Genomic DNA, 13,203 nt, shown 5'->3' with positions numbered 1-13,203 from the left:
TTGTAAAATAATAGCAAGAATATATTAATGCTTTCCCGAGACATTCTTTTACTCTGATTTACAATCTTGGCAATATCCTGAGTAAGATTTTTTTTCCCTACGTTTCCAGTTGCTTTTTCAACAGCCATGAACTTTAAAATCCACAAAAATCATGCAGCAATGAGTTCCACCCCTTATTTACTCTTGTGGGAGTGAAGATACCACTCTCCAAACGTTCCTGTGTTTCACTGAGTGTTCTGTAAAAAGAGATGGTGAAAAATCATTCCCTGCTCAGCACAATTGCTATTTAATTTATCAAAATACTTCAGCTACCTGAGCAAACTGTCTTTTCCACAATGAAGATTCCTGCTCTGGTGAATTGCTCTTCAGAAAAAGCGCTTTTGTACCTTTTATCATCTTCGTTGCTCTCCCTGTCCTTTTCCAAATTTATTACCTCCTGGTTTGTAGTGCTGGAGTAGGGACAGGCTGCAACAGGGGGGAATAAAACCCTCCAATAAAATAGCATTCAAAATTATTTTTATTAGTAGAACTAGTACCTTCTTAAATTATTCCTTAAGTATTCTTTTGCCCTACTTCAGTGTATTTTAACATTTTAGCCTATGAAGAATTATCTTTTTCCTTCATTTGGACATAACTCTAGTTTTTGATCGACTCTTTTTTTCCATTTTAGGAGCAGGACAGTGACAAAAATTCCCAACCTAAAGTCTTCACATACTCAGGAAGCTCTAATCAACATCCGAACTTGGCAGAAGTGGGGAAAATCCTAATTATAATTAAAGGTTGCTGTTGAAGCCAGCTTTGGTCAGAGAAAGCTTTCTACTGATACTGACACAATCACTATCAGCAGCTACAATGGACATGTAAACCCAGACGTAGTGATCTGGAGGGGTTTGTTGGTGCCTGGCGAGCTGGTATCCCAAAGCCCGTTGCTTTAGCTTCTGTGGATACAGCTGGAAATGCCTGGAGTGTTTTTGCCAGGTCAGAATTCCATAAGAGATATTTTTAGTTCGAGCCACCAGTTTCTCCGACAACACGAAGTATGGAAAAGCAGTATAGGGGAAGAGCTGAGCACCGTTAATTATCACCCTCCAAAAATTATTTGTGCTTCGGTGAAGGCTTTCATCAGACACCACCCAGGAATTGTTACAGAGCAGTTGTATAACCAGGACATTGTTTTACCATTTGTTGGCTGAGGACATATGCAATGAGTTTGACATTTTCCTCCATCTAAAGGATGCAGATCAAAACCTGAGGCATTTTTCAGAATGGTTAGGGAGAAAATAAAAAGCTGTAAGATACAAATCCTATGTTTCCCTGGAAAGAATATTAAATATATGACAAAAAAATCTGATGTTTGCTAAAAGGCAGAATGCACAAGATGATACTATGAAAGTGCCCGAGCAGAGGGCTAGTCCTCCTCACACTTATGAGTTTTGAGACTTTTGGAGAACAACTTTGTGAAGCACAAGTACAGCTCACCTGTATTACTTATTTTGTGGTATATCTTGAGCGTATGGCTCCATGGCAAAGCTCCACTACAAGAGGAATATGGTAATTTTAATTTAATTTAATAAGCGGGGCTCAGCACCAAGCTCAGGCTTCTTTACAGCTCATGGCTGATCAATGCTATCTTCATCAGAGTTCCTGAAGGTTTGCCAAACCTTTCTCCCCTGCCAGACACTGGCTTTTTTTTAATAGAAAAGTGGTTTTATTATTATATACCACTTCACCTCAAGCACTGCCATTAATGGTGCTCCTGTAGAAGCCAATGATTCCTCTGTGGGCCTTTCAGCAGACAAACCTTGGCAGAACAGAAAGCCAAGTCTCTCTCCTGGAGCAGCAAAGAACAGTTACTGGTGATTCCTCCAGATGTTCTACACTAATTTCCTGGTTACGGGGCACACTTTCCACTGGCAGGGTGGTTTTCCCTACAGCATCCCTTGGGGAGGGACAGGGCATGCGTAGGCAGGTATTTGAGCTGTTTGGAAAAGGGATAAATTGGGAAATCAAGAAACAAGGACTATTTAGATGATTTAGCTAATTTCTGCAAAACTCCACTACTTAAAGTTTTGCTTTAATTTTGTATATGAGTAACTGGTATTCTACCTAAGGAGCTTGTAGGGTCTGAGATTGTATGGGGGACAGTTATTAACACTAAATATTATTCTAAAACTTCCTAAATCAATTTCTGATCTGTAAGTGAATGACTTGCTACTCTATAAGCTGCCTGGCTGCTTCTTCTTGTTCTACAAAAGTACAAAAGAAATGATTTAAAATGTGAGGCATAAAGTTTTGCCTCTTTTACACACACATATATATTTTAAAGTATACATTCGTAAAAGGGCATTTTAATATGAAAATCAGCTTACCATCTTTCCTATCAAACTGTAAGGAATATAACATTTTCTTCCCCTTCAGAAGCTCTAAATCCTCCGATCTCATCTTGAGTTTGGGGCATTCTGTCCAAGTGCAGTTTATAGTATTTTTCCCCCCTTCTCAGGAATTACAAGTGAAGGTTGATGTCTTTGGGATTTCAGCAGATGCCCTTAAGACACCTCATAACACCACACACACAGCTGGGAGGCCTCAGATAGACCTCAAGCTGGGGTCAGTGCAGTTCAGATGCAAGAAGAAATATTATTTTTTCCTTGAGAAAGTAGATTTTGCTTCAGAAAATACCAAAATGGAGAAAGGCTTCTCTAATACCACCCAGGTTCCTAGCAGCCCACGTACAAGTCTCATAACCATTATTTATCTAGAACGTGTAGCAAGTTCTTCACTGCTCACTATTCAGCTTGGACCTGGTAAACCATAGATCAAATACTAACCTGGGGTGTACTGGCCACATCTAGTGTGTTCCTGGGATATATTATGGTCAGAAAAATGTGAATACCAGTCTCCACTCTGAAAAACCCATGTATCTGTTCTCCTGGACCACAATGGGGACCAGCTGTACTCCCCTCTCCATTTTCCCCTTCAGTTTTTTGTTAGGGCTGGAGAAGTCAAGCTATCTATGACTCCCTCTTCTTCCCTGAAGCCCAAGGGTAATAGTTAAAAGCCAGCAAAAGAAAGGAACAAAACTGAAATAGTGGATTATCTGGAGGAGCAGTTTTGGCAGGAGACATGGAGTTAGTGCATTTAGTCCAAGGCGTCTTAGATCAAAGCTGCTCACCTGAGTTTCACCAAGAGCTTAGAACATACACCAGCCTCCACCTCCCATTACTTCTACAGCCAGGAACGTTCCCATCTCCCATGGAGTCTTCCGAGGTGCCGCTCACTGTGCTCACCTGCAGAGAAAACGACAACTTTTCCCCACTGAAAGCTGTCTATGACAACAAATGCTTCTGTACATCCCGACTGCTGATGAACGAGACAAAGCCTCACCTACACTTGATCCTCTTCTAACTCAGTAAGGAGAGACTCTCCAGGCAAAATACAACTTGCCAGCTGTATTCTACCTTACAGCGTTGCTCCTTCAGCCTTCTCCTGCCTTATCACTTTTGCATTTGAGAACCTCAGTGTCAGATTCGTTTTGTTCATGAGGTGTTACTTTTTTCACATTAAGACACATAGACTTGAGGAAACTTACATCTTCAAAGTTTAACCACCTTTATACTGGTTCTTAACATCTTCCTACCTCTTGAGGGTCCCAGATGTCTGGTTCCAAGCACATTGTAAGCAACTTCATTTCTGAGTACACGTGAAGACCACCTCCAGTGTGGAATCCACCTGCATCACCAGGTCTCTAATGACAAGTCCTGGCCTGATCCCAAGAAACAATCAGCCCCTTCTGTCTCTCAGGATGCTGGGCTTGTAATGCATGCTCTTCCAGAAAAAAAACACAACTCCATACAAGCAGCTGGTGTCCTTGGGAGCTCTTTGGGCCCATCCTGAATTTGAAATCTGCAAAGGGGCTGCTGAGTTGGCATCGACTCACCCCAGTTTTACATGCTGAACCCCCATTCTCACTTTGCCCCCAGCATTAAGCCACATTCAAACGAAGACTTTGTGTGCCACAATCCCTCAAGCATCACTCAATTAGGAGGCATTATCACACCCTATTCATAACAGTTTTTCTCATTGCCCTAATTGTGTCCACCTTTTAAGGGATTATTAAGGGCAGTGAGTGGCAAACATGTTATAAAAGAAAGAAGAAACCGAAGAACTCCTCACCTATAGTGAAAAAAGGTCCATCTTTGGAACATGAAGCTGATATTCAAGGCTGGCTCTTGCTTCCCAGGGGCTGAGACTATGAGTTCATCTCTTCAAAGCAGCAGGTTTTCAAACAGCAGCTCTGGGATGTCACTTGCCTCTCAGAACATGACATTGGAAATAAAATCAGGCATCGTAACAGGGTTTTCAGCATTTTTCTATTTGGCCGTGTTTCAAACCTCCTCCCTTACAGGGATACTTCCGGATAATTTTCTTCTGGAATTTCTACCAAGATAAAGCAGCCCTGAGGATTACGGCAGCGAGGACAAGTTCTTCTTACCTTCTGACATGGAATCCAAGGACCCTGTGCCTGCTTTCAACCTGATGTTTGAATCTGGGCAAGATCCATCAGTGGACACTCCCTGGTTGGAGCGTGCCCGCCTTCCATGGGAAAAGGGGAGACGGAGTCACAGCAGCAAAGATCCTACCGAGCTGGAGGACGAAGTGCTCTTCTACCTTGTGGTTCACCAGGGTGTTTCCCAGACCATTTTGCCTTTAATCCTAGACTACAAACTTGCCAGCACATTTAAGGTCTTCTCCCACAGGTACAACTATTTCTTGGAGCAAACAATATGGTTTGTTAAGAGCTTTCCCAAGCGGGGAGCATTTGTGATTCCATCCCTCCTAGGTTAACCCTTTAAATACAAGGCAAATATACTCCTTAGCATTTCCCTGAGGAGGAACTTCCCTGGTTGTCATCACTGCTTTAGAAAAAAACAAAAACTTACAGAAGACTCTGTAAGTTTTCCTTTTCACAGGGACACTTTTGGTTCTTTGAGATGTCAGAGTCAAGACACTTTTTTTTTTTTTAAGCTGAACATTAAATACAATTTTACTTTTTGAAACCTGAGCTCTCTACATCACTTTTAATGTGACTGAGGCAGAAGTTCCAAGGTTATCACATGCATCTCCCCTGCTCCATATCTCAGAATTCAACCCCTATCACCTATTCAACCTGCATGCTTTTAGGAAGTGTTGCATATCCAAGTGCTCTCCTAAACACCTTTTGGAGATAGGCCAGGAGGGGAAGGGTTGGATTAGGGGTTTTTCCCAATATATGCATTATTGCTAGATAGAGAAATCCCAGGATATACTAAATATGTGTTTAATAGTAGGGCATTTCTTCACAAAGTCAAAAATTTACCATGATTCTAAAATACACGCCTTGATTACTGGGCTCTAACAATATCTAGCCATCTGATTTGAAAACCAGAATTCCTAAATTAACGTGTCCTTGTATCTTTAAACAGACTTTGAACCGTAATGTTTTGATCTTTGTGTAATTAAGTAGAAAAAAGGTTGCTTCAAAAGGGCTTAGAAATTTAACAGATGATTAAAACACATCATGCCTGACTGTCTCTTCTTCCTCCTGACTACAAGAATCAGAGTGGATCACCACCTGCCCACAGCTGTACTGAGTTACTACCCTGGCTGTTCTTTACTAACTCCTCAGGAAAACTACAGCAGCTTTTTAGCATACCCCAGTAATCTGCTTTAGCACAGCCCATCACTGCAGGTCATTTGAGCTAAGCTTGCTGAGATGCGACCACCACCTGATTTAGCTCAATGCCATTTGTACCCTGTGGTGAGGACACCTTCGTGCACCTCAAAGCACTTTATGAATTGGGAGGCCTCACTTTGCACTCCTGGCTCACTACTCCAGGAAAGCAGTTCTTCAGAAACATTACAGGAGGGTAAATAAACTCTGGAAGTTTAAACACTGCTATTAAGAAAACAAAACTCTATACTCCCTATTAAAAATCCGTACTGATTTCACCAGTTAACCTAAGAAAAGGCTGACAACCTCAAAGAAGCAACTCTCAGGGTCTGAGACTTAGTGATCAGTTCATGCCATACAAATAGTGATCGTATTCTTGGACCACCTGGAATGGTTCAGAACATCAACAAACCAAACTCTATAATATTATTTCAGATTAGTAAATCATTAAAAAAAATTCCAAGTGCCATATATTACATTACCATTACCATTCCCATTGCAAGATCACTTCTATGCAAAAACCAAGGTGCAAACCACCACACGCACGCAAGGAATTTACTTTAAATCCAATGGATTCAAGACCTTCCAGATTCTTCTTTACTGGAAGATCAACCTCACTAGAGTTAATCCCATAATGGATTTTTTGGTAAGAGTTTTCTGAAAGGTTGAGTTAGCTTTATGAAGACAGAGTGGAGCAAGGCAGCTGAGATTACTCAACTACGTGAACGCAGCTTCCACTTAGACACTGCTGAGGCCAAAAGCTTGTGGTACCTTCAGGACTTCCAGTGAAAGAAGTTAAGACCTTTTTTTTTTTTTTCTCCTTCCTGTACATCCAAGTCTATTCTTCTGTTAGCATGAAACCTGCAGCGTGTTTCTTTACTTGCAAATTTTTGACAGATTTTAACAATGTACACGCCGTGGTTTTCTTCAAAATAACTTTTAATCATCCCACTAATTCAAAAGGAAGTGTAAACTAACATCCTTCTGAAGAAGTGTAGGAATAAAGGGTAGTTTCACTGGACTACTTTAAGTCAAAGTTACACACTGGTCACTTCTTGGTGACAGCACTACTCACATATACACCAGTGACTGTCACCGGAGGTTTGTCTTCTGCTAAAAATATCAATTTCAGCACATATAAAAAAACCCTCAAGAATTCTGTGAAAACTATGGATTGGAAACGGGTTACCTTGTTACAACAACTCTTTGTACTGGAAATAAAAAAAGGTTTCATTGCACTATCCGATGGAAGCCCTTGGCCACAATCTGAAAAAGGAACAGTCTTTTTTTAACAGCCACTTCAGCTTTTCCAGCTGCAGGGACTAGATATTTTTATCAGCATCTCAAATGCTGTAGTATTAGAGATTAAGTTTACCTTCCAATTGTGATACATCTGCATTAGGAAAAAATCTTAATTATCATTTATTTAAGACTGACTCTCACGAGTGTTTCCTAATACTGAGCTTCATTTTGAAGTATGCTGAAATTGCACCTTAAGAAAAGCCCTAATTTACTAATAGAGTATCTATAAAATTGCTTTTGTTGAATTCTCACAGGGGAAGCTTTTAAATCCCACATTAGTTATATTTAGTGAGATAGTTTTTAAACAACCACTGCTAGTGAAAAGAATTAGCTGCATTCTTCATTCCACTAAAAAGGAATTAAAAATAATAATAATCTGAGAATTACATTAGATAGCAGAACGATACTGGAAACACTACACTTGGAACCAGGAACTCAGCATCCAATACACTCGGTTCCCAGCTTTCAATGGCTGACTGTGTTCATGGAAATACCCTTAAACAACTATGATTATTACCCCATCAGCTTAAAAATACACCCCAAATGACGTATGAAGCGTTTCAGAGCTTTTTAGATCTGAACTATGGAATTTCACTTGACAGATTTACACTCAACATTCACTTCGCGTTGAAGTGGACACGCTAAAAATCAAAGAGTTATAAACCCACCACCGCCCTAATAACTGCAGATGAGGAGTCAATTAAACTGCCTCCTGAGGTTGGATTTTAGATACCGCAAGTCATTTTAAGTACTAGTAGAATGTCTATTTTTACTTACCGTTATCTTCTGTGCAGTCAAGTGGCACAGGCTATTCTACCGGCTGCGCAGCGCAACTAAGAACGCATTTCACAACTTCCTTCGTGCAAAGAAAAGGAGCAGGTAAGATTCAGTGTCTTCTCTACACATTAGTGACCAAAACAAGTAAACTTTTAACTACAACTGTGCCAACAGCAAAAGCAAACTGTCGTCATTAATCGGCCAAATAGATCAGACTAGAGGGAATCCAGATTTCTGACACTGCAGGTTTTACCTAAATGACCATCAGAAACGAAGGGTTGGCTTTGGAGTAGATGCCAACTTTCATGAACTCTTGGAACTGAAACATATCTTGTGATTCAAACTTTAAGTATTCAAGCTGTATTTAACTACCCATTACTTACACAGTACAACTGTGTTTTCTAGACTGTCACTTTTTTCTTTTTAGCAAAAGGAACCCCAACTTTGAGCACGTTGTTTGAAGTCTCATCATTTAAAGACGTTTTCATGAAGATAGCTTAAAATAATCACTGTAACCCAATGTTTCCAGATGAGCTCAGCTGTGCAGCAGCCACTCAAGAACTGGCCATTCAAAAACATGAATGTTTGTGGAAAAAACTAGTAACCCGTTGGCAAGAAAAAGACATCATTACATGAGACAATCACCCCTCTTCTCCAAATTCCAACTGACAAATGAGTCCTAGTAGCACTTTTCAGCTGATCTATCTATTTTAACACTCAAGGCTAAGGAGCACCAAAGAGAAGACACTTTTTCACGTGGTGGATTTTATAACACAATTAAGCACTTGCAAAGTGATCATCAGATGACGATGTGAAAATCAGCCTCCCAGAAAAAAAAAAAGAGTTTAACATCAGAGCTTCTAGGAAACTCGATGTTTGTTTGCACTAGATGGCTGTAAAGTAAACATTATTCATTTACTCCTCCCCCCTCCCCTACTCATATTAACGATCAAGGAATCTTCAGCTCTACTTCCTCTCCTGGTGCCACATACCACTTTTATCTGACAGAGCAAATGACAGAGTATAATCTGGCATTTCCTCTGCCCAACTAACACAACTGGCTTGCTCCAGCCAAGAGATGGCATGTGCTGGTGCTGGAATTAATTCAACAGGACAGACTTTTAAGTCCATCGCAGGCAGAGTTGGGATTCTTAAGCTTCAGGCTACCAAACACAAACTCGAGCTCCAACTTTACTGATTTCAGTTCTCAGAACACTACATTGTAAAGTTTATTGCCTTATTTCCTACTTCCAAAACTTGCTATTCCATTTTAAACACCTAACATTTCCCAGTAAGTTTTCACTAATACAAGTGAGGGAATAACAGTCTTAATTTTGTGGGATGCATCAATTTGAACACACTTCTTGTCAGAAAACATTACATGTGTTTGTGTCCATATTGCCTTTCAGTTTTATTTCTTAAGACAAACCTCTCCCCTCACTGATGTAAGGAATCATCAAAATAACTTTTTTGTTCAGCCTAGCAGTTAAGTCCCTAAACAATTATCAAAGGCACAAGGGAAAAGAAAAAATTTGCAGCCATACATGACATTTCTATCCTGAAATATTAAGTTGGGAATCCTACCTTCAGAGGAGGCTAAGTTTATTTTAAACTTTGTCATGCCCCTCGCCCCAAACACGAACAGAATTAGTATTCCATATTTCACATTTTAAGACAGTACTTAGGTAAGTTGTACAATGCAGAAATTCAGAAACTGGTCTTAGAATCTGTAACAACAGCCTCCTGGGTCGTAACAAATCTCCTCTTTAAAAACTAAAAAAAAATAAAAATAAAAATACAGTTGTACGTCCTATATGAAAACCTTCAAGAAAAAATGAATATTAAAACAAGAGTATACTTTAAAAAAAGCTATGTATTGGAGTGTTTATAAACCAGAAGTGTTAAGCAGCAGCACCTTCCAATTTCTTATTAAATTCAACTAGGCTTCAAATCGAAGAACACGTTACAAACCGATGTGGAGCTACGCTAAGCTTCTACTCAAACCTTTGCAGGCATTTCAGGGAAGAGAGCCTCCTGTGAGAATAAACAGAGGCAGCACAATACATAAAAGTCAACACTTGCCTTCAACACGCCAAAAAGAACTGCGTCTTAATGTCCATTTGTCACCAAAAGCACCCCCGCACGAGATGGGTTATTGCTGTAGAACATTTCAAGTTTACCAACACCCGAGTGCAACCAAACTGGTGTTGTTATATACGCACTCGCCCATTCTCACCGGTATTTCCACTTAATAATGAACTGGTTTTTTCTTTACACAATCGAATTTAAAGCTTTGAAAAGAACATATTTTTTTTGATGTTTTCCCCCACAATATTAATCACCACATGCAATTTAGTTTTCTGATCATTCTGCTAAAAAACTGCACCAATATCAGAACAGTGCAAATCATATTTAATTTTAAAAGTTATAATGGCTTGAGTTCATAATTAGAGGGAACACTGTCAAGATCTTGATATTTTGCTCACTCACCATTGCTTGCATTCCCTTAGAAACACTTTCTTGTCAATTTTGCCTTTTTTTTTAAAACATTTTTTTTTAATTGAAGTCCCCCATACTTTTATCAGAGCTGAAATTAAGGATGCAATCCACAATTTCAACACATGTACTGCCTCAATAGCAATTTTTTTTTTTTTATGCACTTCCATCAACGGTTATAACCCCATAAATACATTATCCCTGCCCCAACATTTTTCCAGACCAAGAACCAGTCACCAGCACTTGTGATCCCACAAGCGTCTTCAGTTTTTCAGCAATGGAGAGATTTCAAGATGAAGAAATCTAAGGGCTTCCCCCTCTCCGACAGCCCCCAGGGTTTTCATTTTATAGCAAGTTCAAAATTGGTTTCCGCATCTTGACAGTGTTCCTTATAAAACCATATGACAGTAAAAGTGCCAGTAGGCATGGCAACCTCTGTGAAGGGAGCATTGAAACTCCTTGGCACTGGGAATGCCAGCACCAAGGATTACATTGAAATTCAAAATTATACTTAAGGCTACAATTAGCAAACCCACTTTCCATAAGCCTAATATTCTATCGCTAGATTTGAAAATTCAGAAGCTAATGCAACTGTATATACTTTTATACTCAAATTTGAGGAAAAAAAGTTACTTTTCTTTAGCAAGGGCAGTATATGAAACTGTGGTAGCAAATGTCTCTTATGCGTTGACTACTCTTTTCACCATCACTCACTTACTTTGTCTTAAAGTTCAAAACTGGCAAGGCACATTTACATATTCCAATGAATACTTGACAATTTTAAATTACACTTCATGTCCCAGCTATCCCAGTAATTGACATACAACATACTAAAATGGTTTATTAAGATAACAAAAAAAAAAAAATCAATTAATGTGAAACATACAGGCTATTGGCAACCACTATTCTAAAAATTATGTAAATACAAGTAAACATACTGAAATGTGTGCGATTCTAAGTTTTTAACCAGAAGATCTCTGTACTAACACACATTTATATTAATGACACATAAAAAAAATAAAAACTTTATTACAAAAATAAGTTACACTCGCCTCCAGCTTACAGTATAAAACAATTTTATTTGCAGGAATGCAAAATGATTGTTTGCCATGAGCATTTTCAACATATGACATGTCTAATTTTGTTGAAATTTGCATTTACTGGGGGAACTGGTGTGTATAAAACCTTAATTAGGTATAAGCTTCAATTTTCATTGTGGTGCCTATGGGTATGTAGTATAACTGCAGTATCCCTTTGGGTAGGGGGTTAAGGGAAGCTCTTTATGCCAAGTCCAAAGTAAGTTATAATTTTATCTACCTTTTTACCTATACGAAGTTGGACTTGGCAAGGTTTGTTTGTTTTGTCTTTTTTTTTTTTTTTAAGGGTGGTTCAATAGAGGATGCTTCACCACTGAACACTCACTGTCATCAAGGTGCTTTAGAAAATTAAAAACATAGCACAAATGATTGTACTCTACTCTACTCTACAGGTTATCATGATCTGCGCAAGAGAAATGGAAAGCTGATCCACGTGTTTTTACAGTGATCAGCAATAAGAAATGCACTAATGAAAACATACCTTTTACCTAAAAAGCTAAACTACAGCCATATACTATTCTATGATTTATGAAAAACTTCAAAATATCCAAATGTCAGGCTTCACTGTACAGTTGTCAGTTTTAGTCTGACCTTTTATAAAGGGACACTGCAGTATTTAGTACAAGTTGCTGATGCACTTTTTTTGAACATCTGATGTCTTACAAAAGTAACATCTTGCTAAACTATTATACATCCAAATAACTACAATATCTGAAGAAGCAAGGCTGCTTTTTCAGCCACAAAATACGACAAAAGCAAGGCCTGTTATGATGGTCATGAGGAAGTCTTACAAAGCCTCTGGAACTAAAGGCAACTAAGAATGTTACATTTGGTATATTATAATCTTACCCTCATATCATATTAAACAAGCCTTGCTTTTATCTACAAAGATTTTCTATGTACAGTACAGACAGGGTATAGTTCAATCCTCTGCTACTGAGGTAGTTAACCAACCCTTTAAAAAAGGTTCTGAAAAGAACCACTATCTGGAATGCCTGACTAACCAGCTCTGATGATTACACCTGAAACTGCTGTATCTGAACACAATTCATAAGTGATTACTATATAAACAATCATGATTAACCTTCATGAGCAGAAATAAAATTTAAGGATACCAACGATGGTATTCATCTATACCACTGCAATAAAAATTTCAATGCAAGAATTTGTGAATACCACTTTTGGCATCCTTAACTAAGAAAACTTGGGGGAAAAATCTACTTAAAGCAGATTTTTTAAAGAACAACTTTATTCTTTATTAAGATACCATGCTAGACGTTAAGGATTTTGTTGAACACATTGGGGAAATAGAGTAGCTTTAGTTTAATAACTTGCACTGCAGAAAAAACTGTTAAAGAAATTCATTTCAAAGTCCAAGTATTAGTTCAAATGTCCCATATTTGAATCCATGATCTTCGCAGGAAGGTCTTTTGCAACAGAATATGCTCCTATACAGCTGAGATACTTAAGGTTGCTTGATATCCTTACCATTACTCCACTGCAAGCTTCTGGTGTAATCCCACATAGCAAGTCAGTCTTCATTGTAACAGGTCAGGACCGGCCTCGACCCCTTTTCCCTGCTAGCCAGGTAACAAAAGGAATCAATTAGATAAATCATTTTAAACTCTGGTCTGTACATTTGTTAACATAAAATCTTAGCAAAACGAATTATTTTTAAATAAAACTACTAGACAAAGAACATTTTGCTTTCTGATTACCGCTAACTTTGGAATTTTGCTACGGGTGGTTTACCACTTTGTCACAAACTGATTTTATTTAAAAAGTTAAGCTTTAAACCTTCGTATCACCAGCTAAGGTTTT

General features: G+C 38.7%; 1 protein-coding gene across 5 annotated transcripts in view; it reads right to left on the bottom strand.

Moving 5' to 3' along the window:
* Positions 1-9,644: 9,644 nt before the first annotated feature.
* Positions 9,645-13,203, bottom strand: part of SYNCRIP (synaptotagmin binding, cytoplasmic RNA interacting protein) — a 25,611-nt gene continuing 22,052 nt past the window's right edge. For 2 of the 5 annotated variants that reach the window (XM_014964589.1, XM_014964591.1), the window contains exon 11: positions 9,645-12,962. In XM_014964589.1, the coding sequence (XP_014820075.1) occupies positions 12,934-12,962 (29 nt within the window). In that variant the 3' untranslated portion in view covers positions 9,645-12,933. Of the gene's footprint in view, positions 12,963-13,141 lie in introns of those variants that run through there. The other 3 variants (XM_014964590.1, XM_014964592.1, XM_014964588.1) reach the window with 2 other exon arrangements.

The sequence above is a fragment of the Calidris pugnax genome, unplaced genomic scaffold, assembly GCF_001431845.1.
Source record: "Calidris pugnax isolate Ruff unplaced genomic scaffold, ASM143184v1 scaffold219, whole genome shotgun sequence".
NCBI classification, from domain to species: Eukaryota; Metazoa; Chordata; class Aves; order Charadriiformes; family Scolopacidae; genus Calidris; species Calidris pugnax.
This window is presented reverse-complemented; position numbering and strand designations above follow the sequence as displayed.